The sequence below is a fragment of the Siphateles boraxobius genome, unplaced genomic scaffold (assembly GCF_051911475.1).
Source record: "Siphateles boraxobius isolate OS27281-9 unplaced genomic scaffold, OSU_SipBor_1 19, whole genome shotgun sequence".
NCBI classification, from domain to species: domain Eukaryota; kingdom Metazoa; phylum Chordata; class Actinopteri; order Cypriniformes; family Leuciscidae; genus Siphateles; species Siphateles boraxobius.
The window spans coordinates 8,525,694-8,552,988 of NW_027508799.1; the positions used below are offsets into that span (position 1 = coordinate 8,525,694).

General features: G+C 39.9%; 1 protein-coding gene across 1 annotated transcript; it reads right to left on the reverse strand.

The window, feature by feature from the left end:
• On the reverse strand, positions 1–27,295 carry LOC143742436 (uncharacterized). Its single transcript, XM_077235289.1, has 3 exons — positions 27,225–27,295; positions 26,288–26,428; positions 1–3,981 (listed from the first exon to the last, which is right to left on the reverse strand). The coding sequence occupies exons 2-3, from the start codon at positions 26,370–26,372 to the stop codon at positions 2,096–2,098; spliced, it is 1,971 nt and encodes a 656-aa protein (XP_077091404.1). The 5' UTR covers positions 26,373–26,428; positions 27,225–27,295; the 3' UTR covers positions 1–2,095.

A 27,295-nucleotide genomic window follows, 5' to 3' on the forward strand; every position in this document is an offset into this window, starting at 1 on the left:
ATCTGTATGCAGTATTTAATTGGTAAGACAAAAGCAGGGCCAGAAAATTCGCAGAAGTCATTTAAACAAATCCAAAACAGCAAGGTGGTGTAAAAGATTGTCCAATGAAGGTAAGTAAAGTTTTAACCCAAATGTAGTTTGCTCAAATGAAAAAAAAAAAAAAAAAAAAACAAAGACTTGACTTGAACAGACTTAACAGAAACTAGCAGAGACTCACCAGCAGAGGGTTACGCATAGCAAAGGAGATGGTCAGGCCACAAGTGATCATATGTACATGACAAAAAGGAAAAAAAACATCAGGTCAATGTATAATGAAGTGAAGTTTGCAAATAAAAGAGGTGAACATGGGCAAATCACTTGTCAAGTTTTCACCTTCATTTATTTAGCACTTTTAACAATATAGATTGTTTCAAATCTGCTTTACAGGGTAATAGGAAATTAAAGTAACAGAGATTGTTTTGGATTTACAGAAGCTCTAGAATAAAGTTGTCTAGCTAAAGTTAGTTTTAATTGATTCACTTCCATTTCAAAGATTATTACTTATTAGGGGTCGGTTACACAACACCATTCTAACAGAAAACCCATAATGCACTCCGACCTGCTCATTCACAAAACAACATTTTTAAAAATGTTATCTCCGCTGTAAGGGATTATACAGTCAAAGACCCAGAACCAGATATGAAGAATGAAGATCCGGAGTCAGAATTATAAAAAATTAAAGATAAGTTTTACTGAAGATAGTTTGCAGTTTCATCAGCAGAAGTCAGCTTCAAGACTCTCACAGGAGTTTGTAGGCCGCCCCGCTTACAGTTACAAAGATCACAGCAGTTATACCATTTCCAAGGTCTAAGCTAAGTCATTGCTTACAGGATGAATGATTCTCATTGGCTATGAAAATAGATAAACACAGTAATTTTCCACACATATACAGATAGACTGAAGCCTATCTCCATGGATTACGCAGCTGTAGTATGCACGTCATGACCTTCCAGGTCTCAGATTTGGCATGCCCAGAACAACAACTCAGTCAATCTCCAATAATGCCAGTGGTTCCTTAACCTGTAACCACGAAGACTAACTCACACACCGACACACAGCTTTTCCAAGGTTGGATTTGGCCAGGCTCTCACTATAAACAGGAGAGTCCTCTCAAAACATCAAGATAATGCGTTCTTTCTCTCAAGGATAGCTAAACTTTAGTCTAACTGGAAAGTAAGGCTTTAACAAAGAAATGGTCCCTTAAACTATTGGCTTCAATGACCCCTAAATGTTTTAACACATTGAAGACCTTTCTCAAACACAAAACAAGTCCCTATTTCATTTCTGGAAGCTGTGTTAAATAAGCTAGCACTGCATTCAGATATCAAATACAGACATTAAAGAATACATGAAAAGAACATTTCAGTAATCACACTGGTAACTTTTATAACAAAGTAAAATCTCTAGAGAAGTCATTCAACTCATTTGATATTTAGAAGGGAAAATATTGATCAATACCTTAATTATAATCATTCATTACATATACATTGAAGCAGCAGTGGATTCCAATCCACCCCCTTCACCGCGTAACCTCAAAAACGCAGACAACGTGCAAATGCACACGGTGTTCAGTTTATAAGTATGCGCATTTGAATATACATGTGTGCAGGCTTGTAGTCTTTCTTTACAAACTGACCTCACCAAATTACTTCTCTGGCCTTAAAAATTCACATTACAGAATTTTTTGTCGCTTCCACGTATCCATAGGAACTGGAATCATCTTGAAAAAACATTCAGGACTGCGTTGTCGTCGTATCCAGACACATGTCCTTCATCAGATCTGGATATGGCTTGGATCTGGCGGACTGCAGTAAACCTCAGGATAAACAGAGAGACCAATATTAGCGTAGACGCCATTCTTCTTATGATGCCACGAGTACGTCAGGATTTATGGGAAGTGTTCCCGGTTGATGTGATGAACATGCCAAGGTGGAGCTTCACCGCCTCAGAAAATCATCTGATACAGGCCACATTTAAGGGTCATGTGAACAGCCAAGCAAAAAACAAACAAACAAATTAACCTGCATTTGAGCAGATAATCAGATTTGGGCCACATTCAGCTGCGATGTGAACGTAGCCTTAATTTAACACATATCCGTATTTTCTGGTGCCATTTTAAATTGCAGAGCCATTTAAAATGCTTTCCACACAAAGAACATGAATAAGTTCTCACATATGCATGACTTTTCATATGTATTTGTAAGTGTGCTGGCAAAATAAATTTTTTATGACACTGATCACAATTAAATGATCTTCCACTGGAGTGGATGAGCAGATGATTTCTGAAATTGCTCCTTTTTATAAACCTCTTGCCACACTCTAAACACTGAATTTTCTTTCCAGAATGAGTTTGCGAATGACGGTTTAGGTCTCTTTGATAAGTGAAACTCGTCTCACACTGGAGACACGTAAAGGGCTTGTCTCCAGTGTGAACTTTCATGTGAGTCTTAAGTGTTTTTTTGAATCGGAAACTTCTTCCACACTGGTGGCATTTATAAGGCTTTTTTCTGTTGTGTCTGGATGCAAGATGCCTGTTAAAGCTTTTCAAGCTACGACAACATCTTCCACACTCATGACATATAAAACAGTTCTCTCTTGAGTGAATCCTCGTGTGCTGATGAAGGGTTACTTGACGTCTGAAACTCTTTCCACACTGATCACATGTGAATGGCCTCTCTCCAGTGTGACGGTTCATGTGATACCTAAGATTTACCTCCCGTGTGAAACCCTTCCCGCACAGTTTGCAGGTGAAAGGACTCTCTCCAGTGTGATTTCTCATGTGGACGTCAAGAGATTTTCTATATGTGAAACTCTGTCCACACTGAGTGCATGTGTAAGGCTTCTCTCCAGTGTGAAGTCTCATATGGATTTTAAGGTTTCCTTTTTCAGTGAAACTTTTTCCACACTGATGGCAATCAAAACAGTTCTCTCTTGAGTGAATCTTAATGTGGTTATTAAGGGTTATTTTACGTCTAAAACTCTTTCCACACTGATCACATCTGAATGGCTTCTCTCCATTGTGAATGCTCATGTGATATCTAAGGTTTAGTGCTACTGTGAAACACTTTCCACACAGTCTGCAAGTGTAAGGTTTCTCTCCGGTGTGAATTCTCATGTGCCTGGCAAGGGCTCCTTTTTGAGTGAAGCTCCTTCCACATTGTTGGCAGGTGAAAGGCTTCTCTTCACTGTGAATTCCCATGTGGACTTTAAGGTTTCCTTTTTGAGTAAAACCCTTTCCACACTGTTGGCAGATGAAAGGCTTCTCTTCATTGTGAACTCCCATGTGGACTCTAAGGTCTTCAGGTTGATTGAAACCCATTCCACACTCAAAGCAGGTGAAATAAAAACCAATTCCTGTCTTCGGAGCTCTTTTTCGTGAGGAAGTCTTTTCAGTCTGCAAGGAACTACATGATTTTTCTCGAGTTATGAAAGCATTATGTTTCTCTTCCATTTCATTCAGGACTTTTCTCTCATCTTTCAGTGACATTTCTCCATTGTGAACTCCCATGTGGACTCTAAGGTCTTCAGGTTGATTGAAAATCGTTCCACACTCAAAGCAGGTGAAATAAAATCCAGTTCCTGTCTTCTGAGCTCTTTTTCGTGAGGAAGTCTTTTGAGTCTGCCAGGAACTACATGATTTTTCTCGAGTTATGAAAGCATTATGTTTCTCTTCCATTTCATTCAGGACTTTACTCTCATCTTTCAGTGACATTTCTCCATTGTGAACTCCCATGTGGACTCTAAGGTCTTCAGGTTGATTGAAACCCATTCCACACTCAAAGCAGGTGAAATAAAAAACAATTCCTGTCTTCTGAGCTCTTTTTCGTGAGGAAGTCTTTTCAGTCTGCAAGGAACTACATGATTTTTCTCGAGTTATGAAAGCATTATGTTTCTCTTCCATTTCATTCAGGACTTTACTCTCATCTCTCAGTGGCATCAGGTCTAAGGCAAAAAAAGACAAATAAAAGTTAACTCCAGTTTAATGGCACAAAGCAACAGACACCAAAATATTTAGACATAAAGCATCAAAACCAAAAACATGTATGCTAGATCCCATAACTACTAAGCTACTGAAAGAGGCGTTTTCTTTAATATCAGAACCTCTTCTCAATTTTGTCAACTCTTTGCTTTATTTAGAACACATCCCAAAAACTGGTAATTATCACACCCCTTATAAAATAAAATAAAAACATGGTTGCCCAGGGGAACTGGTTAATTACAGACAGATCTTAAATCTGACATTGCTGTCTACAGTATTACAAAAATGTCCTCTCAACTATGATCAGTCATGCAAAGTAATCGTATGTGTGAAAAAGATTCAGCCATGATTTAAGCCCTATTGCAGCACAGAAACTATGCTTATTAAAGTTACATCTTTCATCAACACAGACCACAACATTCTCTTGGACAGCTTGAGAATTGTTGACATTTGTGGACAAGCATTAGCAAGGTTCGGGTCCCATCTATCCAACATTCACTCTAAGCTGTGCACTTATAATGTCTCAACCGCGAAGAAAGAATAAAATACAGCCTAGAGAACAGACACGAAATGTTTGGGGAAATCCATTTGATTGTAATCTTAATGAGAAATAATTGCAGTGCTCTGGTCAACCACTATAGAGTTAGTACCAATGAATGCGGTTTACAGGATTCATTGAAAGAATTGTGTGAGCGGCAGTGAGCCAAATCAGTCGCTGTTCTTTAATGTTTGTGGACCAAATAGCTCAAAACCAGAGGCAACGCGGAATGCAAAGCCGTGTAAAATAAAACGTCATCATGTTTTAAAGAAGACTGGCTTGATTAAATGGTGAAAATAACTGACGATGAACACAGCAATGTAACAAAACTCCCGAGACATTTACAATTGCACACACCTAACCCACCACAGGTGAAGCCTGCAAATTCAAAATACCTGTTACATCAGTTAAGTTTAAATAGATTTTTGTGTGTGTAGGTTTTATGGATGATTAGAACTCACATGTTCACGATTTTTGAAAATATTTAGGAGAATGTTGCTTGACCCAGTGCAGAGTATCATAGCAAGACGCCAATGAGAGAGACACACCCTGACACAGGTGCTGACTAGCTATTAAATCTTTTAAATGCTCGAGTTTGTTTTCATATAATCTAAAAAGAATTAAGCATTTCAACTGATATAATACATTATATCAGTTTAAATAGTTGAATTCTTTTTAACTTTGTTATATATTATACTATATTATAAGCCTAATAGGGGCAGTCACCGGCCCCTATTAGTATTCCAGTACCGGCAGGAATATAACTGAGGTGTCCATGAGCAAGGCACCTAACCCCCAATCGCTCCCCGGGCGCCACTCAAGGCTGCCCGCTGCTCCGGGTGTGTGTATCCACGTTTGCAGTGTGTGTGTCTTCACTACTCACTACTCTGCTCCTAATGTGTGTGCACTTTCTTGGATGGGTTAAATGCAGAGGTCAAATTCCAAGTATGGGTTACCATACTTGGCCATCACGTGTCACTTTCACTTTCACTAATAAAGAATTGATCTAACAAGGGGATTGTTAAGGGCTTTTCCATTAAAAACTTTGACAAGCCCCTATATAGACAATCTTGCAAATTCATAAGCAATAATCATAAGTATTTAATTTTAATGGTTTAATGTTACCTGTTGCCAATAATTGGCTGAAAAAAAAATTACGGTTGTCCTAAACCAGTGGTTCTCAAAGTGAGATGGTTACTACACAAGGGGGGGCGCGGGAGAACAGAAAAAAACAAACAAAAAAAACAGCCGTTACGTTACTACGGCGTTCAAGTGCATAAATAGCGATTAGTTCTGCCTTTATAAAACGGCAATGAACGGCAATAACACTGAATCGTTATTTTTCAGACCATGGAACAAGCCCAACATAGAAGTTGCTTGCCATATAAAAGCACCTCTTCAGCGGACCGAATCAAAAGCTGCTATTGTGGCACGGAGTGGCGCATTCAGGTGAGAAGACCAACAAGAAGTTGAGATCGTAAGGCACTCTCCAAAGCTGTTAAATATTGGCGCTTTTATATAGTGTTCATCCAAAGCATCACTTAACTATTTAAATGTTTTTGTTCATTTAACTTAAAAGTTTAAGTTCTGGTAAATTATTTTCTCTTACTGTTATGACAAAGTGAAACTATTACTTTTTTTCATTGCACTGCATTTTTTCAATGTAAAAAATATTTTCGTTTATATATATATAGGCTATATATATATATATATATATATATATAGGCTATATATATATATATATATATATATATATATATATATATATATATATATATATATATATATATATATATATATATTATATTCGCCAGATTCTTTTAGAGGTTTAAAGGGGGGCGCTACCAAAAAAGTTTGAGAACCACTGTCCTAAACAATCTCATTGTAACTGCTTGTTTTTTATATTATATTAGCATTATATTATAAAGAATCTAACTGTTCTGAGTGAGATTTTTTTTAAATGTTTCATTAAAGAATTTCTTGGTAAATTTGCTTAATTTAGTGACTTCTGAATTAACTGCTTGTTTTCAAAAATATGATTTAATATCACTAAGTTACATCAAGGGTCAAATCTAAAAAATTTTTTTGCTCAGGTGGCCAAAATGTCCACCCAAAAGAGAGAAGTTTTGCTCAGCAAGAAAAAAAATATTAGAGGGAACATTGCTGACCACTACAACTTTGCTTCTGTAAATAAAGAGATACCTCATCAAACACAAGTATGGAGTGCCAGTATTCTCCTTGTACAAGTTACATCTGAGGGATATTATCAAAACATTGAATAGTTGTATATTTCCTCACAACCTGACAAAACTTCACAACTGTTCTCATGAGAACATTTCTTATATTAAAGAAGAAGACAGAAGCAAAACAGAAGAATTCATTATTGGATCAAAAATCTCTGCACAAAAGATTCCTTTATGAGGAGGGAATGTATTGTCAGTATATTTTGGTAGTTTGTCCTGATGATAGTTAGCTCAGACCCTCTTCAACCTTGGTGAAACTGTGATTGCCTAGTGCTTTGTGCGTGCGTTGGATGTTCTGTGCAGGTCCTGTATATGAGCTATGGAATTACATTTGTTTCTAAAAAAATGAACGTAACTTTATACAAATATGCCAAAAATATGCCATTACAAAAGAAGAAAAACACAATGAAAATAAAAAAAGGAACTCAGTCGTACAAATTTAACAGGCTCTTCAAATACGCTTCATTCTTTGTTAATGTTTTTCAAAGATTCGTTTTCGCAAATTGTGGATTCTGAATGCATTGCCACAGATTTCGCTTATGCTTCGCAGTTTTTCGTTTGCTGTTTTGAGACAAACCTCTCGTGGGGGTGGGCAAAAGTTTTTTGTATTTTAAGTTTTGTTTGTATTTATTTGTTTTTCTTTCTTCCTCTGAATTCAAATGTGACGTAATATCTATCAGTCCTTGAACCTCTTGCTCTCTTTTCTGGCTTATGGATCTTCATTTTTGTATTCTGTAAGTAAATGTTTAATAAAAAATAAAAATAAATAAAAAGCTCTCGCGGTAATTTCTATGCAATACGTTGTGGTTTGTATTACTAATTATGGTAATAATATGTCCTTCAAGGCAGCATTAAGTAAGTTTGTGTTACTGAAGTAACATTAACCAATAACATTGATTTAAGTTTTATTCATGTAGGTCTACAGTGTGCAACAGTTCGTTGTGGGTTATTATTGTTATTCACAAGTTTGCAATGCACAGTGTAAAATAAAGCCAGAACTGTTACACACTGTACATGAATAAAACTTTAATCGATGTTATTGGTTAATTCAGTAAAACGAACTTACTTCAAGCTGCCTTGAAGGACAAGCGGAGGAGGAAGTGGATGCCGCTCCGTGTCTCTCCTGAGAGCTCATCTTTACAAACTGAGAAGATCGAAGGTCAAATATTATTTACATATTTAGTAATACAAAGCACAACGTATTGCATACAAATCACCGCGTGAGCTTTCCAATATGCGCGCCACTGAGTGACGTCTGTACTTCCAGGTCAGAGTGCACCTGTCCATCAAAAGCTCACTATCCAATAAGAGTAGATCACTGTTAAGCCCACCCCCATGAGAGGTTTGTCTCAAAACAGCAAACGAAAAACTGCGAAGCATAAGCAAAATCTGTGGCAATGCATTCAGAATCCACGATTTGCGAAAATGAATCTTTGAAAAACATTAACAATGAATGAAGCATATTTGAAGAGCCTGTTAAATTTGTGCGACTGAGTTCATTTTTTTTATTTTCATTGTGTTTTTCTTCTTTTGTAATGGCATATTTTTGATAGTTTCTGAAAAAGTTACGTTCAGTTTTATAAAGTTACGTTCAGTTTTATATATAGTGTCGTTCATTTTTTTAGAAACAAATGTAATTCCATAGCTATGGGACACTTTGGCATGCAACAACAGACCCGAAGGCACCTTTCTCTCACCTCCGAGGTCACCGCAGACCTAAATCTTAGAATCGTGGGACAACTATCTTGACTAATGGATAGAGAGGAGAGTATGTCTCTATGTGTGGAAATTTGCTTAGACTACATGTGTTCTTAGCCAATCAGAAACTGCAACCTGAAGTAAGGACGTAGCTTAGACCTTGGTGAATGGGATAATTGCTGTGATCTTTGTAACTGTAAGCCGGGCGGTCTACGAACTCCTGCAGAGTCTTGAAGATGACTTCTGCTGAAGAAACTGCAAACTATCTTGTGTAAAACTTTCTTCAATTTATTATAATTCTGACTCCAGGTCTTCTTTCAAACATCGGGTCCTTGGGTCCTAAACTGTCTATAATGTGTTATGTGTATGCTAAGCCAAAGAGATGTGTTTTTAGTCTAGATTTGAACTGACAGACTGCGTCTGCTTCCCGGACAATGTTAGGAAGATTGTTCCAAAGTTTTGGTGTTAAATAGGAAAAGGATCTACCGCCAGCAGTCGATTTTGATATTTTAGGTATTATCAACTGGCTGGAATTTTGAGATCGCAATACACGGGAAGGACTATAATGCGTTACTGAAGCGTTTTTTGTTTAAATAGTTCAAAGTTACTATCAGATTTAAAGTTATTACCTTGACAAACTATACATCATTAAAAAGATAAAAGACTCAAGTTTCAGTATTTGACCACTATTGTATTCTTAGAAACTTATAGTGACAGTTATGTCTTAATTTGTGTCAGGAGTTATGTAATCTAAAAATGAGTCGATACCTTTAATATGAATTATGAGCGTCAGCCGCTCTCATTCAGAAAACAACTCCTGTGAGGTCGGCATGACAGCGCTTGACAAAACAACGCCTCTCAGGGCTTTTAGCTCAAAAATGTTCAGATTTGGAGAAATATTGATAGAATCTCATAGGTTTACTTCAGATTAATATAGACAGGAATAATATTTATTGAATTTATACCCAAATGGGCCATTGTAATCATTATGAGCACGGGATACTCTGATGTATTGTGTTTTCAATCCATACTGGCAGCCTGAGTGTGCCGTGTGCATGTGCAGTCCATATATGGAACACATGAAGAAGAGCAATAATCATGTGACATTCAGGAAGTCCCAAAACAAACAAAGCTTCCAGAGATCGCTGTAACATGCAGATAAAGACGTTTTGAAGACAATAAAAATGATTGCAATGATATTTGATTTACCTGTGTTCTTCGAGCCATGTCAGGTATTTTCATAATAATAGATTATATTTATAATGTAATGCTAACCGATATAGACTATCATTGTGCAGAATACTATAAAATAATATATTTTCTGTCCGATTTTTTTATCTGAAGCCAAATCAGATCACAGAAGGTTATTTAAAACAATCGACTTGCGTTATAAAGTAAATTTGGAGAACAAACATGGTTTAATCATAATAAATTGTCGTGTATTGATGGTGTGCTAAGCTAACTTGCTACATAGCCCTCAGATGCACCTGCCACCTAGCTGTTATTTTTATGATTTTTTCTAAATAAGAATGCTTACTGAAATGTTTCTTTTTTTCAAGAAGGACATTTGATACAGTTTCAAATGTGAAGTGAGAACTTTGAAAAAAGAAATTAGGGATTGAAACAGTTAGTAACGTTAGAAATTATAATGAAGACAAAAGAAAAACATATTTAGAGCCATAAACAGGCCGGTGAGGTGTGAATCTGTGCATGGGAGACTGAGACTGAATGGGGCTCGTTTGCACCACAAAACAATAGAGACAATAGACTGAATAGATGCTTAAAACATGACAATAAACATCAGTTTGCATTTGAGAGTCTAATCAAAATAAAGTCATATGACATGATCTTGAAAAACATTTAACTAAATACATAGTTTTAGACTTTTCATCTTCAGATTTTAAATATAACATGGTCAGACATGTGGCTTTAGCTGCAGTGCATTCATAGATTGATACAATGCCAACTTCAATATTACTTTTATGAAGATGTTTCATAAAAAAAATATTTCTAATAACTTTACAAAACTTTGAAGCTATTTATAACAATTTTTTCATTATGACAATAATTCATTCTACATTTAAAATAAACTGCCAGGTGTCAGCTTTCAAATGTGATCATATTCTGCTTTTAGTACAAAGGGTTCATGAACTGTATGTGTTTTAGTTTGGGTATGCCATTTCTGAGGATTTTTTTAAAAGTGGGGTTGAAACTTAACAGGTTAAACCATTTAGTGCTTTGTAAGTAATCAGCAATATTTTAAAATTGATACAATGTTTAATAGGGAGCCAATGCAGTGTTGACAGAACCGGGATAATATGGTCATACTTCCTGGTTCTGGAAAAGAACTCTAGCTCTTGCGTTTTGGACCAGCTGTAATTTGTTTATTAAGCGTGCAGGGCAACCACACATAAGAGCATTACAATAATCTAGCCTTGATGTCATGAACGCATTAACTAATTGTTCTGCATTTGTCATTGAGAGCATATGATGTAATTTAGATATATTTTTTAGATGGAAAAATGCGGTTTTACAGATACTATTCAAATGACTTTCAAATGAAAGATTGTTATCAAAGAGCACACCCAGGTACCTAACCGACGACGAGGACTTGACAGAGCAGCCATCAAGTGTTAGACAGTATTGTAGGTTATTACCGTAAAACTTCAAATAATAGCCTGGGCTTTTATTTTCCCAAATCGTCGAAGAAGAAATATAGAGCTGAGTATCATCAACATAAAGGCTGATTTATACTTCTGCGTCAGACGTAGGTGACGCAGCCTCTTCGCTATAGACTACACGTTGGTTTTCATTTGTACTTCTATGTCATTGTCCGCGTAGACGCGCAATTACACATGCAGAGGGAGCATGTGAACCCCGAGGGAGGGGTTCTAGCAGACCAATCACAGCGCTTGCGTCCGCATAGAATTGACGCGTTGTTAAATTTTTGGAGAGGTGCGCGTCAGGGTACGCCGAAGGGTACGCGCGCTACACACGGCCTACGACGTGGCTACGGCATGAGTTCGACACAGAAGTATAAATTGGGCTTCACAGTGAAAACTAATGGCATGCTGCCTAATAATATCTCCTAAGGGTAGCATGTACAGAGTGAACAGCGACGGTCCTAATACTGACCCTTGTGGTACGCCATACTGAACTTTTGATTGATAAGACATCTCTTCATTTACTGCTACAAACTGATAAGTCAGAGGAACTTGAAGTTTTGCTGGACGAGGTGAGTGTAGGGTATGAGCGCAGAATCATGAAGTCAGTATTTCTTAACACCATAAACACGTTAACAAGGGTTTCTAAATCCCCAACCTATGACTCTTCCAATTCTAAATCTTCCGTTAGCGCCAGCCAGTCTGGAGGGTAGATTAGTTTGTGACACCTTTACAGCGTAATGAGTCCCCACAGAGATCCTCGCGCGATCCTGATTTGTTCACGAGCCAACATCCAAGAAGACCGTTATCTCCAAACCTCTATTAAGGTATTCTGAAAATTAATATAGCCCGCCTGCATATGAATTATATACTTAATTAATTACAATTCGTTGTGTTAATTAACTATATATATATATCTGAAGCAGACGCGTGAGCTATATAATCTCTATTTGGGTGATTTTTATGTATGACGATCTAGTTCAGATCCGTATTCAATCACCGTTGATTCAAAATTAATAATTGTTGGATACTTATTCCCCAAACCTGAGCTAAGTTCCTTACATGAGCTTGCACAAGGGGACACTGTTTTCCAGCTTTCGGAATAACTTGTGCAACAGCAACAAAAAAGAGCTATGGAGCGACATAGCAAGGAAGATGGCTGTCTCCGGATCAGGCACACCAAGGTCCTGGCAGGACGTCAGGAAAAAATGGCATGATTTTTCAAGCCAGGTTAAGGTGAGAGGTTCTGCTGTCCGTAGAGACCGGGCGAGGACAGGTGCGGGGACCAGTTCGGTGCAACCCTTAACAGCACATGAGGAGAAGGCACTGGCGATCATGGGAGACCCAGTCTCACATGGAATCCCTGGGGGGATTGACGTTAGAAGAGGTGACGCTGAACAGTCCTCATGTTCCAGGTCATCACCACCCCCCAATGTGCCATGCTCCCCAGACACCGAGCCACCTGCAGCACTCTCCTCACCTGGCAGCACCGAGCCGGAAAGGTGCACTACGCCATCACCTCCCGTACACACGTCTTCGCCAGGACTTCGCTACACGACATCGCTCCACAATCTCACCATGTCGGTATAGCGAAGAGTTGGTGAACATTGAAGGTGAGCCAGTTGTTCTTGGTTTAAAGATTTTGATGTTCCTTTCCTCACAGTTCCTAATCTGATTTTGGTATGTGTTTGCCTTTATAGATGCGGAGCAACAGTCACACCAGTGACCGTGTCTGTGTGTGTTTGTATGCGCATTTTCATTAAAAATACTTGATCATCAACAAGATTGTATGTCATTCTGTCATCCTTAATGATTCAACAACTGATTCTCTATTGCCATTGGAAACCTACGCATAAAATCTTGCTCTATTTATGAGATACCTTATTTATCCACAAGGAAATTAAGCAGTGTCAATCTAAGTGCACATTCAGATATAAATGCTCGTTTGAAGAGTCTGCATAACGACATTAGTTTGTAATGTACATTATCTGTGTGTTTGATGACGCTAAGGCTATGCATGAGGCAAAGCAGCGGAAAGGGAATCCTCTGACAACCATGTGACCTGCATTCAATGCCCAATAAATGAATGAAGATGAATCAGCAATGTGACGTGGTAATTTGGGCATATGTCAACTTTTGACTCAGAAATTCTAACGTGTAGGCTCCTTCGCCTACCTTAAGAGAAGCATGTCAATGATTGGCGTTGCATAGAGCCCTTATGGAATGGAAATGGCATGATAGAGTAAAGGTTTAAATTATTAGAATCACACACAGAACATTTAATGGATGCAAGGTTTGAAACTCCCGTTTTTTTTTCCAGAAAACTAAAAATTCCATCATAATACGAATCAAAATAAAGTCCATTCAATCATGGATAATGGCTAATGATAGCTCAGCAAGTTAATCCAAAACGAAAATATAAATCAACCAAAAACATTTGCATTCAAAAGCTGCCTTGCCTCAACCCCGGCAGCGTGCAGGGCAGCCCTCTATGGAGGATAGAGGACCTCAACTTCTCCCTCTCCATCTTCCTCCTCATCCGCTTCCACCTCCTCCTCCTCCTCCCCTTCCGGAATATGTGTGCCTCCACGCACATCCATGTTATGGAGTATGGCCGTTGCCACCGTAACTGCGCAAGAGCTGTGAGGCTTCACACGCAGTCCTCCTGCCGACTTCTTCCTCCTGCCGACTCCTACCGAAAGTTCAGCTTCCAGATGCCAATTGCACACTCGACAACGTTGCGTGTGCGAACGTGTGCAACATTTCAGGCTCTTTCAGCCCGAGTCTGTGGGTTGGTCAGCGATGTGAATAAGTATGTTCTCAGAGGGTATACACTATCCCCGAGGAACAGGCTCTGACCAAACCCCTCTATCTCCGCTTGTTCACCCACGGCAGAATTGGCCCAGACAAAACTGTCATAGGTGCTGCCTGGCCACCTTGCCACCAGGTCGGAGATCACACCCCTATGGTCCACTATAATCTTTGATTCAATACAAGGACACGTTGGATCGCTGCCATAGTTGGTCACTTACTGGACACCACCATGCTTACCCATTTATAGATCTTAGCCATTTAGAGCCAACTTGTTTGCCAGATTTTAATGATCAAAAGTGATTGCCAATTTAAACGTTTTTATGACATTACGAAATAGCCTAGGCTCATTACCACCCTATGAGTTCTGATACCAAATAAAGTCAACTTCATAAATAGGCCTGTATCCATTGCGAACATATTTTATTATTAGTCTTAAAATCTCCATTATTGAGCCACAACATTGTCAACAGACCATAGTTTGACTTGTACTGCGCTGCGCTGATTTTTAAAGACTGCTGCACAGTGGCAGCGACTAGCGTTCTTGAGCTCAAACAACGCTAAGAGAGAGCTTACGAATGGTCCAGACTAACCTTACGAAAGTGTGACTTACAGAAGATATACTTAAGAACTACTTAGCGATAATAGTGTTTTGGGGAACCGGGCCCCAATAAGTATGATTTAAACCATGCTAATGCAATTCCACTAATGCCAACATAATTTTCGAGTCTATTTAAAAGAATATTGTGGTCAATAGTATCAAATGCAGCACTAAGATCGAGTAACACCAATAGCGAGATAAAACCACGATCGGATGATAAGAGCAAATAATTTGGGACTCTAATGAGAGCTGTCTCAGTACTATGGTACGGTCTAAATCCTGACTGAAAATCCTTGTAGATACCATTTCTTTCTAAAAAGGAACATAGTTGTGAGGATACTGCCTTTTCTACTATCTTTGACAGAAAAGATAGATTTGAGATTGCCCTTTAATTGACTAATTCTGTAGGATCAAGTTTTTTTAACAAGTGGTTTAATCATTGCCAGCTTAAAAGTTTTTGGTACGTATCCTAGTGACAAAGATGAATTAATGATATTGAGAAGAGGATCTATGACCTCTGGAAGCGTTTCTTTCAATAGTTTAGTCGGGATAGGGTCTAACAAAGATGTTGTCGATTTAGATTATTTAACGAGTTTAGAAAATTCTTCCTCTCCTATAGCAATGAATGAATCGAATTTTTCGTCAGTGAGACTACAATGCACTGTCTGATGCGATACTGTAGTAGACGGTTGCATAGTTATAATTTTTTTCCTGATATTATCAATCTTATAAGTAAAAAAGGTCATAAAGTCATTACTGTTGTGCTGCTTGGAAACTTCTGGGCTTGAAACTTTATTTCTCGTCAGTTTAGCAACCGTTTCAAATAAATACCTAGGGTTTTGTTTATTTTCTTCTAATAGGGTTGAAAAATAAGCAGATCTAACAGTTTTTAAGGCCTCTCTGTAAGCAATCGAGCTCTCCTTTCATGAAATGCGAAATACCTCTAGTTATGTTTTCTTCCAGTTTCACTCCATTTTTCTGGCTGCTCTCTTTAGGGCCTGAGTGTGCTCGTTGTACCATGGCGTTGGACTATTTTCTTTGATCTTCTTTAAGCGCAAAGGAGCAACTGTGTCTAAAGTGCTGGAAAAGAGAGTTAGAAGTTTCTGTCGCAATATCAAGTTCTTCTAAGCTATCTGGGATGCTGAGATCATGAAACTGATCAGGAAGATTATTAATAAAGCAATTTTTAGTGGCAGAAGTGATAGGTCTAACATATTTGTAACACGGAGTCGGCTTTGCAGCCTTGGTTAAATTAAGTTTACACAAGACTAGATAGTGATCTGAGATGTCATCGCTCTGCTGCAGAATTTCAACAGTATCAAAATTGATTCCATGTGATAATATTTGATCTAGACTATGATTAAGACAATGAGTAGGTCCTGACACGTGTTGTCTAACTCCAATAGAGTTAAGCTAGAGTTTAGCCTAAATACCAAACCCAATGCATCTTTTTCATTATCTACATATTAAAATCACCAACAATTAGGACTTTATCTGCAGCCAGTATTAACTAGGGGTGCGCCGATCCGATACTCAGTATCGGTATTGCTCCGATACTATCAATATTTGCCGGATCGGGTACCGACCAGACGAGAACATCCAAATCCGATATTGTGCGAATGTTTTTGTTATACAACACAAAAGGCACAAAAACATTATAAAGCACCATAATGTTTTCGTGTACTATATTCAAAGTTTTATGATGCCATTACATATAGTTTAATGTGAGGTACAGATTTAAGTCATTAAATTAATCTTCACCTAAGTGCTTCCCTCCGCTGCTGATGTCTGTCATTCTCAATTCAGCACTCAAACAGTGCGTCGTGCTCGGTTAGTAAACAGCATGAAACTCTCTTCAAGATGATTCAATGTTCCTATTATTGTACTGTAGATCTGTAGATAAAGGTTTATGGTTTCCATAAAGGACTTTAACTTCCCGGAGTTTCACATGTTACTTTCTCCCCGGGTGTCTGTTAGATCACAACACTGGAGTAGAGAGCGATATAACTCTTCACGCGCACATTAACTGAAATTTAAAACTGTTAAAAGGCTCAAACTAATGAATAAATAAATAAATATATGTATATCTTACTTTTGTGCCGTGACTCCATGTTGCTTTAAACACATCATTCTGCACACGGGAAGCGCATACGTGTTTCGTGCCGCTCTGAATTGGAGCTTCTCATATTACAATACTTTTGCGCAATGGCCGTTTATTGATAGCCTTAGTTGTTCGGTCCAATCTATCATATGTTGCTGCTTCATTAAAAAGTTGCGCTTAAAATTGTAAAAGAAATGTCTTTTAACAGTATATATTTTGTCTGTATATTGTTTTACAAAGTAAGGAAAATAATGTTTAAGTCAAGCTTTGATGCCTTTAACAAAAGAATAATCAGACTCTCTTCACCACAGTGAGGCATACAGATACAATTTATTAGGTAATTCGGCACTGTTTTTTAAATTATTATTTTAGTATTGGATCGGATCGGTACTCGGTATCGGCCAATACTGAGTCCCAGGTATCGGAATCGGAGGCAAAAAATGCGGATCGTGCCACCCCTAGTACTAACTCTGATAGAAAGTCAGCAAATTCTTTGATAAAGTCTGTATGGTGCCCTGGTGGCCTGTATACAGTAGCCAGCACAAATCTTAAACGTGATTTATCATTTGCACTATATATTGTTACATTAAGCACCAACACTTCAAAATAATTATATTTGAAACTAGAATTCTTAGTAATTTAGAAAATATTACTATAAATTACAGCAACACCTCCCCCTTTGCTTTTCAGATGAGGTTCATTTTTATAACAGTAATCTTGCGGGGTGGAGCCCAGTGGTTCTCTAACTTTTTTGAACAAACGCCCCCCTGACCTCTTCATGGTCCCATGATCATTAACGATGATCCTCTTATTAAAAAATAAAAAAAAAAAAAATTAAAATACAAAGCGTTTCTATTTTTCAGTATCACAAAGGGATGAGCGAAATTTTAAAAATGATTTGAGTTTCATTTTCTATTTCGGATGACAAAAAATAAAATTACTTTAAAACCGAAACGAAAAAAGGCCCGTTTGTTCACATTCCGAGACCGGAAAACAGCCACCGTAATTACGGTCATTAGTGTGAGCCCTGAGCTTGGTGACTGGCAGCCAACTTTTTAACAACAGGACACAAGGATGTCAGCTTGAGCCGGAGTGCGCCTGAGGTAACCAAACTGGGACGGCTGTGGTACTTCGCCTGCATGTGGTATTGTATTTCCTTAATAGGTGCTCCTTTAGATGGGATTCATTGCCTCGTTAGAGAAAACCTGCTGGTAAAGCAGGCATATTGGGAGCTGGATGTTCGTGGGTGAGGGAATAAAGCCATATCTAATGTACTCAACACTAAACTGTCTGCACTTCTTATTTTCCGCCATGATGTTTGAATGTTTTTTGATATCAAAATTGTTTTAGCCTACGTAATTGTACTTGTGTGCATTTTGATTTGACACATTACACTTAAACCGCAAAGCTTGTGTACATTTTGATTGGACACATTTATCTTATCTTAAACCGCGAAGCAGAGTTCGGAGGCTGCTGTCAGTCCTCAGCGGCGTTCACTCTGACAGCTACGGCATTTGTTTTTAGGCGTTTCTATGGAGATCATTTGCCGGTAACTAGCCGGACAAGTTTGAGTGGGCTACTAGCAACATTTAAATATTAATTCATTAATTTGCACAGACATAATTTTATTTTGCCTTCAAATGAACATTGTATGTGTTGTCAGAGGCTTAAAAGTTGTGCTGAATAACGCCCCCCATTTATGCCTGAGCGTCCCCCTCTCTGCTGCTTTGTTCACACCGCCCCCCAACACTGTCCAACCGCCCCCGTTGAGAAACGCTAGTTTAGCCAGTTTGTCTGCTTCCTGACCTGAGTCCCAGATTGGCAAACATGTGACTATGGTGGCTGGTCTCTCTATTTTCACTTTCCATGTAATAGAATAACTAGGGCACATTCAACAGGATCCTCAATGGGTGTTTCACTGAGTGGGGAGAATGTGTTTAATGTTGTAATTGGAACGGAAGAGCTGTGTTTTGTCCCGCGACTACAGCGCCTCACCGTCACCCAATTGCCCTGCTGCACGGGCTCTACTTCAGCCGGAACCGAACAATGTACAGTGTTCTCTAAGCTAGTCGCATCCAAAGCAGTATCTAAAGCCCTTGCACTCTTACAATTAACCTCAAATAAAGTTTGAATACGTGTATCTAGTTCTGAAATCTTCTCGGTCAGCCTGACTATCTCCCTGCATTTATCACATGTAAATCCTGTGCTGACAGAGAAGGCTATGCTATACATGTTACATGAAGTGCAAGTCACAATAAGAGGAGATGACGACATGACTCAACGTGTTTGTGGACTGATTCTACTTAGTAGAATTTTGTAAAAGGCGCGAACTAAATAAATAAAGAGCGCACGGATGGCATGCTAACAGGCTAGCGAATTAGTAGCTTGTTGTGCTAGCAACGATTTAGGTAGAAGCTAGCGATGTCAGGTTAATATGTGATGTTGAGTAAGTTGTATTTAGCAGTTTAAACAACAGGGAATGGTAGTAAATAATGATTAAAAACAGAAAGATATACGAAGACAGACACAAACCAACAGCATGGCAGACAGGAGCAATCGAGCAATCACAGCAATCAAGCAAAAAAACTTTTGCTCAACAGAGCAACCTTGTTACTGTCAATACATTATTCAATTATACACTATCAATTGCCACTTACACTAGGGGTGCTCCGATCAGGATTTTTGGGGCCGATCACCGATCCCCGATTACTGGAAGCTGTATCACCCGATACCGATACCGATCACCGATTACAGGGTCTATTTGAAGTCTTCTATTTATCATGTAGCATTATTTATTAAACTACATTTTACATCAATGTACATTAAGTTTTACAATTAAGAGAAGACAACGTATCATGAATTGACACCTGTGTATTTATTTTGAAGCAACATGTCCAGCATATTAACTTAGCAGCCTGTGCTTGGTTATTGGGAACAGTTTAGGGCTTGACAAATACAACTTTCCTGTAGAATATAAAATAAAAAAGATAAAAGACAGAACATATGAGTCTTTAACTATTTTTAGCTTGAGACTACTTGAAACTAAAAACTGCAACAAAAAAGGCTATAGCCAAAATAATATTTTGAGTCAGTCAGCCATCAGTTTTTCTAATACACTTAAAAGGACAACAGTTAGTAAAGTGCACAGCAAAAAAAGAAAATGCAAATAAAATTACTTCTTAAGCATCAATATATATTATTTTTTTTGCAAGAACCCTTGCAAAATTATTTTAAACAGATTAAGAAAGCCACCACTACTGGTCACGTCTATGGTTAAATTGATTTGTTTAGATCTATTGAAGTCGTGTCCCACCACTGTATCGAAGGATCGATATTGTCCCCCACCAATTTTTGTAACATTGAGGCACGCACGTATACGTGCCTAATACAAATAAATAAAACATCTCCAGTTAACTAGCAGAGCATTCATTTAGTTCGCTATTAAATAAGAAATCTAGCGCTAAAATGTGGTGTTGTTTTTTACTCAAGCTGAGCGCTCGTTACCGTGGCGATCAGTGTCATGGACACAGTGTTCTCTGTGGCACGCGCGCAGTCTTCACTCGGACGCGCTCTTCAATCTATCGCCGTTGTGGAGACTCTCTATTCATTCCGGCGACATCACAAAATAAAAAGCACACAAACTTGTCCCTGCTTGATATACTGTAACCACTGATGAACATATTCAGTTTTGATGAGAGAAAAAAAAACTATTTGAGTTCGGATTAGAACCTGCAACCTCTGACACGCTTGGCAAAGGATCTACTGCTAGACCATTTAAGAACTCAAATGTAGTTTGCGGATCGAGGGATTTAGTTACGGGTTGAACAGAGAGGCTGCACAGTTTGACAAGCAGGCAGCGGCATGGTACACACATTATTAGTGGTCGACCGATATATCGCCACGGCCGATATATCGGCTGATATTTGGCTTTTTTTAAATATCGGCATCGGTCGATAAGTTTTTCTAATTGGACAATGTGTTGGAAGCGGGACTTTTATTTTGACGGGCGGCGCTGAGAACACCAGCACCTGAGACGAGAACGGCAGCGCCTGAATCTGGTCACAAAGCGCTCACTCACATTCTCCGTCTCTCTGTCAGTCATGTCTAATACTTTGTTAGACAGAAACGGTGGCAACAGAACTGGTAATCAAATAAAGTAAATGGTATGCGAAGAAGTAATGCGTTTGCTTTTATATTATTTGTAACCGAAAAGGCAAACAATCAGGCTAAAATACTTTCTCAACATTCAGCAAAGTCAACATTCAGCAAATGCGCATCTACGTAATTTAAACAAATCTCTGAATATCTAAACCTTGCAGATTTAATCGAATCCAGCAGTGATATCTTGTGAAGTGTGCATTTGTAGCCTGCATAAACGGGTTCCTGCGAGTGACGGTCCGTGCGAAGTGAGTGAATGTGAACAGAAGATCAGCTTCACAGGAGACGCGATCGAAAAAACTTTAAATCCTTCATTGTAAAATATGCTGTGCTATATCTGTTACGAACTGCTCAGAGACAAGAAGCTTGAGGATCCAAATGCAGTTTATTAAAGTTAATCCAAATCGTAATCAGAATCCAGGCAACGGTCATACACAGGCAGGCAATCCAAACAAACAGACAAATCCAGAGGGTGAGGCAGGAATGGGAAAACCAGGACACGGGCAGAGATCAAAAACCAGGAACAAAGAAAACAAGGGAAACGCTCAGAAATGCAGTGGGATAACGTACAAGACTTCACAGGGAATGATGAGGTGAACCAGGCTAATATGGGGTGAACTAAACAATATAATGAGACACAGGTGAATGTGATAATCAGAGATGAGTCCAGGCAGTGAATTATGGGAAATGTAGTTGTGAGTGAACAATGATAGTCTGATGTGGAGTGCCCTCAGCTGGCTCTCAAGGGCACTCCAGCTGATAACCGTTACATAGCCCCCCCTCAAAGGAGCAGATTCCAGATGCTCCTAAAATTCTCCAGGAGGGAGGTGGAGCGGAGGCGGACCCGGGGGTGGGATGGAGGGCCAGGCCCGTGGAGCGGAAGAGGGCCTGGAGACTGCGGCAGGACGGAAGGCCAGGGTGGAGCAGGATGTGCAGGCGACCAGGGTGGAGCAGGCTGTGCAGACGACCAGGGTGGAGCAGGCAGTTCGGGCGGCCAGGGCGAAGCAGACGACCCATCAGGCGGCCAGGGCGAAGCAGACGACACATCGGGCGGCCAGGGCGAAGCAGACGACCCATTGGGCGGCCAGGGCGGTGAAGAGCCCTCGGGCGGCCACGGCACAGGAACAGAACCCGGCTCGGGAACAGACACTGGCTCAGGAACAGACAACACACACACTGGCTCTGGCTCGGGAACAGACAACACACACACTGGGGCCTCCGGAACAGACAACACCCACACTGGGGGCTCCGGAACAGACAACACCCACACTGGCTCGGGAACAGGAACAGACTCTGGCTCGGAGGCGGCCATCTTGTCCGTAGACACTGGTTCGGAAGCGGCCATCTTGTCCGTAGACACTGGCTCGGAGGTAGTGATGTGAACAGTTTCTGGATCAGCAGAAGTGATGTGAACAGTCTCTGGTTCGGCCATCTTGTCCGTAGACACTGGCTCGGAGGCGGCCATCTTGTCCGTAGACACTGGCTCGGGGGAAGTGATGTGAACAGTCTCTGGTTCGGCAGACGTGACTTGAACAGTCTCTGGATCGGCAGACGTGACTTGAACAGTCTCTGGATCGGCAGACGTGACTTGAACAGTCTCTGGATCGGCAGACGTGACTTGAACAGTCTCTGGATCGGCAGACGTGACTTGAACAGTCTCTGGATCGGCAGACGTGACTTGAACAGTCTCTGGATCGGCAGACGTGACTTGAACAGTCTCTGGATCGGCAGACGTGACTTGAACAGTCTCTGGATCGGCAGACGTGACTTGAACAGTCTCTGGATCGGCAGACGTGACTTGAACAGTCTCTGGATCGGCAGACGTGACTTGAACAGTCTCTGGAACGGCAGACGTGACTTGAACAGTCTCTGTGCTGGACGGGGCCAGCGGCGAGGGCTCTGTGCTGGACGGGGCCAGCGGCGAGGGCTCTGTGCTGGACGGGGCCAGCGGCGAGGTTTTTGGGCTGGACGGGGCCAGCGGCGAAGAGGACTGAGCGCTGGGCAGGATCAGCGGCGAAGAAGACTGAGCGTTGGCCAGGACCAGCGGCGAAGAGGGCCTTGAGCTGGGCAGGACCAGCGGCGAAGAGGACTGAGCGCTGGGCAGGACCAGCGGCGAAGAGGGCCTTGAGCAGGGCAGGACCAGCGGCGAAGAGGGCCTCGGCTCTGGCTTGACGTGGTTGACGTGAAGCTCTGGCAGGACGGTCTCTGGCTGGACGGTCTCTGGCTGGACGGTCTCTGGCTGGACGGTCTCTGGCTGGACGGTCTCTGGCTGGACGGTCTCTGGCTGGACGGTCTCTGGCTGGACGGTCTCTGGCTGGACGGTCTCTGGCTGGACGGTCTCTGGCTGGACGGTCTCTGGCTGGACGGTCTCTGGCTGGACGGTCTCTGGCTGGACGGTCTCTGGCTGGACGGTCTCTGGCTGGACGGTCTCTGGCTGGACGGTCTCTGGCTGGACGGTCTCTGGCTGGACTATGGCCTTCCCGGCAGCACGCGCTGATATCAGCAGGGAATCGGCTCTGCTGGAAATCAGTCCAGGACGTCCATATACCGATCCGGTGGCTGGTTTGATGGTAGGCGTGGTGGAGATGGCTGGAAGTTCTGGCATGTTGTGAAGGGCAGAGCTTAACCGAATGGCAATGTCAAGATATTGAGCTAGAGTGTAGTGAGGGGTATTGTCAGGCATGAGGTAGTTAAGAAGCTCATTAAGTCCATGGCGAAAAATGTCCTTTAAGACAGAATCTTTAAAGTTCACCCCATGGCTAAGCTCACAAAACTCATTGATAAAATCCTCAATGGAACGGTTACCTTGGCGAAGGTGGAAGAGACAAACTGCTGGATCCATGTTGGTGAAGTCTTCTGTTACGAACTGCTCAGAGACAAGAAGCTTGAGGATCCAAATGCAGTTTATTAAAGTTAATCCAAATCGTAATCAGAATCCAGGCAACGGTCATACACAGGCAGGCAATCCAAACAAACAGACAAATCCAGAGGGTGAGGCAGGAATGGGAAAACCAGGACACGGGCAGAGATCAAAAACCAGGAACAAAGAAAACAAGGGAAACGCTCAGAAATGCAGTGGGATAACGTACAAGACTTCACAGGGAATGATGAGGTGAACCAGGCTAATATGGGGTGAACTAAACAATATAATGAGACACAGGTGAATGTGATAATCAGAGATGAGTCCAGGCAGTGAATTATGGGAAATGTAGTTGTGAGTGAACAATGATAGTCTGATGTGGAGTGCCCTCAGCTGGCTCTCAAGGGCACTCCAGCTGATAACCGTTACAATATCCAGTTGCCCACTGTGTCATATTCATGTCATTTTCACTGTGTGCTGTATGTAAAATTAGCGTTACCCTGTCAAAAGTCAAAGTAAAAAAAATATGATTATCAGTGCGCCCTGTTACAGTGTTTACTTCCTTTTTATTCACATATTTTTAAACAATTACTTTATTTGTGAAAAATACTGTAATAGGATTGCAGATTCAAGAAGTTGCCATCTAAAGTATAGGGCCTAAGCATGTTTATTTTGAATATTTTCAAATATTTATTAAATTTATGTAATTTATTAAATATTGATTTATATAAATATAAAGTGTGTGTGTATATATATATATATATATATATGTTTGATATATAAATATAAATATCGGCTTTATATCGGCCATCCTCTCTAACTGTGCGTTCACAACGCCGCCGGCGAGAGAGTGTCAAAGAGGCCGGAAGTCATTCATTTTCAATGAGAGCCGGCGGCGAGCGAGGGCGGCGCGTCTTGGACGGTGAGAGCGGTGAGGAGAGTTGAAATCAGGTCAACTTTATGGTAATGCGCTATGACGCGGTTCGGCGGCAACCAAATCGGAATGTAGAAGTGCTCCGTTTGAGAGGATTACAGAGAACGCAGGCCAGGTAACATTGGTTCCGACCACATTAGTTCCCGAGCAAAATGGAGGAGAAGTTAATCATTTCTTTTGCGGGTTTACCATTGTAATATGACTTGTCCCTGTTTACGTACAGGGACATCAATAAAAAAAGTTGAAAATGAACACAGAAGCCACACCACACAAATTGAATTATTTTTTTTGCAAAGTAAATATAATAGTTAATCTCTTTCCATCTGTAATTTTCTTACTTTCAAAGTTACTTTCACATTTAAAATATATTATTAGGTTAACTTATACCCTGCGTGTGGCCAGTCTGCACAAATACTGATCAATATGCTTATTTGCTTGCGGCCGCTTTAAATGAAGTTTAAAAAAAGATCAAGCATTCGATCTACATCAGAGCATCAGAGCGTCCACGAATCTTGCACGGCGTCGTTAGCAGGGCAGCGAGAGCGTATTTTGCCGCTCTCGCAGGCGGCGGTGTGAACGTACAGTAAGATATCGGCATCGGCCATCAAAAAACCCATATCGGTCGACCACTACACATTACAGATTGATTGCTAATGAATTGTCTTTTTCACACACCTTGTAGAATTGCCAGACCGGTGAAGCTATTTTTACCAGGGCATAAAAAATTGTCTCGCGAGTTTTCCGTCATCTGATCCGCTTTTCTTGTTCGCCCTTTATAGAGACCGCCGATCACACATCCCAAAGCAATTATCGTCCGATTATGATCGGCGACCGATCAATCGGAGCACCCTTAACTTACACTAAATGAAATCAGAATCATTCTTGCATTTTGGTGATTCTCTAGTTATTTTTTGTTATTGACATTTTAATCAGGCTATTTGACCGATCGGGCAAGTAAAAATCTCCTTCTAAAATTCTCTTTCCTTCAGATACAAAGACAATGACAACATATTCATGTATGGGAGAAAATGCAACGCGCAATATGGTGGAATAAGTCCCACCTTCTGAACAATAGAGATGATTATTAATGTCCTCCTCACGTCACTGCAGCTACTGTTACAAGCTTCGGTTGATACATAAACAGTCAGTGTTTTGAGACGCACACTTAGGACCGCATATGGGCATTGACTGGTCCAGTCCAGTCTTAAAAATACGCTTTTTTTAACCCTTTAAAAAGTTTTTTAAATTTGAGCATTAGAAACACAATTTATTGGATTATTTTGACAAATTTTGTTGCAGATTTGAAACATGTTATTTTATTGTGAATTCGGTATGCAGTTTTTGAGATCTCAGGATCGTCCAATTCAAGTAAATAGGACAGTCTCGAATGTCCGAAATAGGCAGAGGCAAATATGGTCGCAGAATGAACAGAATTTCCTTGGAAGGGACTTTTTAGGCTACATTCATATTTTTTATTTATTTTTTATGTGTAACATATAATAATAGATGCCCAACTTTGACCGGTTCCATGTCAAATAAAACCACTTTAATTAGGACACAAACATATATATTACATTTTTTATAAATATCATTCATTTTTGTAGAGCTGAACATTTTAAACAGTATCAAATGATTGAGTTCAGATTTGAGAATGAAACCAACCTGTTTGTTCCTCAGTAACTTCTTGTTTCACACTGAATGTTTCTTCAATCTTCATGTCTTTACTGACATCTTTAATAAATGCCATCTTTATAACAGTGTCTCAGTTGCTTCACCAGGAGTTTTTCCTTATGTTTAGACACTCTGTCATGATTAAAATGAGAATAATTATAAGGATGAAAAATAAGCCAAACTAAATCTCTGTGTGTGTCTCAATCAGCTCCCTAAGTAGTCAGTGCACTGGTAAGAGTCAGTCAGAGGGAATGGCTTTAAACTGATTAGCCAAATCAAACTAAAAAATACCATTATATATATATTTTTTTTTAACACAAACTATGCAGACACTTTACATTTAGTTTTATTTAAAGTTTGTAGATTTCAAAACAGACAAACAACTGAACTGATAACTAGAAACTAATAATAATAATAATAGTAATCATAATACAATTATACCTGACACTTAATATTTACTTTTATTTAATGATTTCTATTAATTAATTTCAAAATGTTGTTACTAGTTAATAAAAGTTGTCATCGTTTATGTTCGTTGCATTTGTACTAGATTTAAACCAACATGCATAACCTATTCACCATGCGATGATTCGAGCGCTTCAAATCACTTAATAATTTTGCATAGCCTTATTTGGTTCATTTGACGTGGAGTTTTGAAAAGCTGTTTCTTCATCATTCATTCCCAAATTCGTGCTTACGATCAACTGATTCATAGGGAGTAAAATGAGATGAGCATTTTCTGGTAACGTTAACGTTACTCTTATGTGGATGCACTTTACTTACAAACATAACGTTCACTAATGTTTGACAAACAATGCAACATTACATGACATAATAATTCACTCATTTTACATCATTAGTAAAAGCTATAAATGTGAGTGAACGCTTTGTATAGATTTAAACGCTTTAAATACTTGTAAACACAAACCTTTCTTCAGCCGATCACAATAGACGCGGGATGCGGCGCAGCCTTGTGACGTCACATCACAGACCAAAATA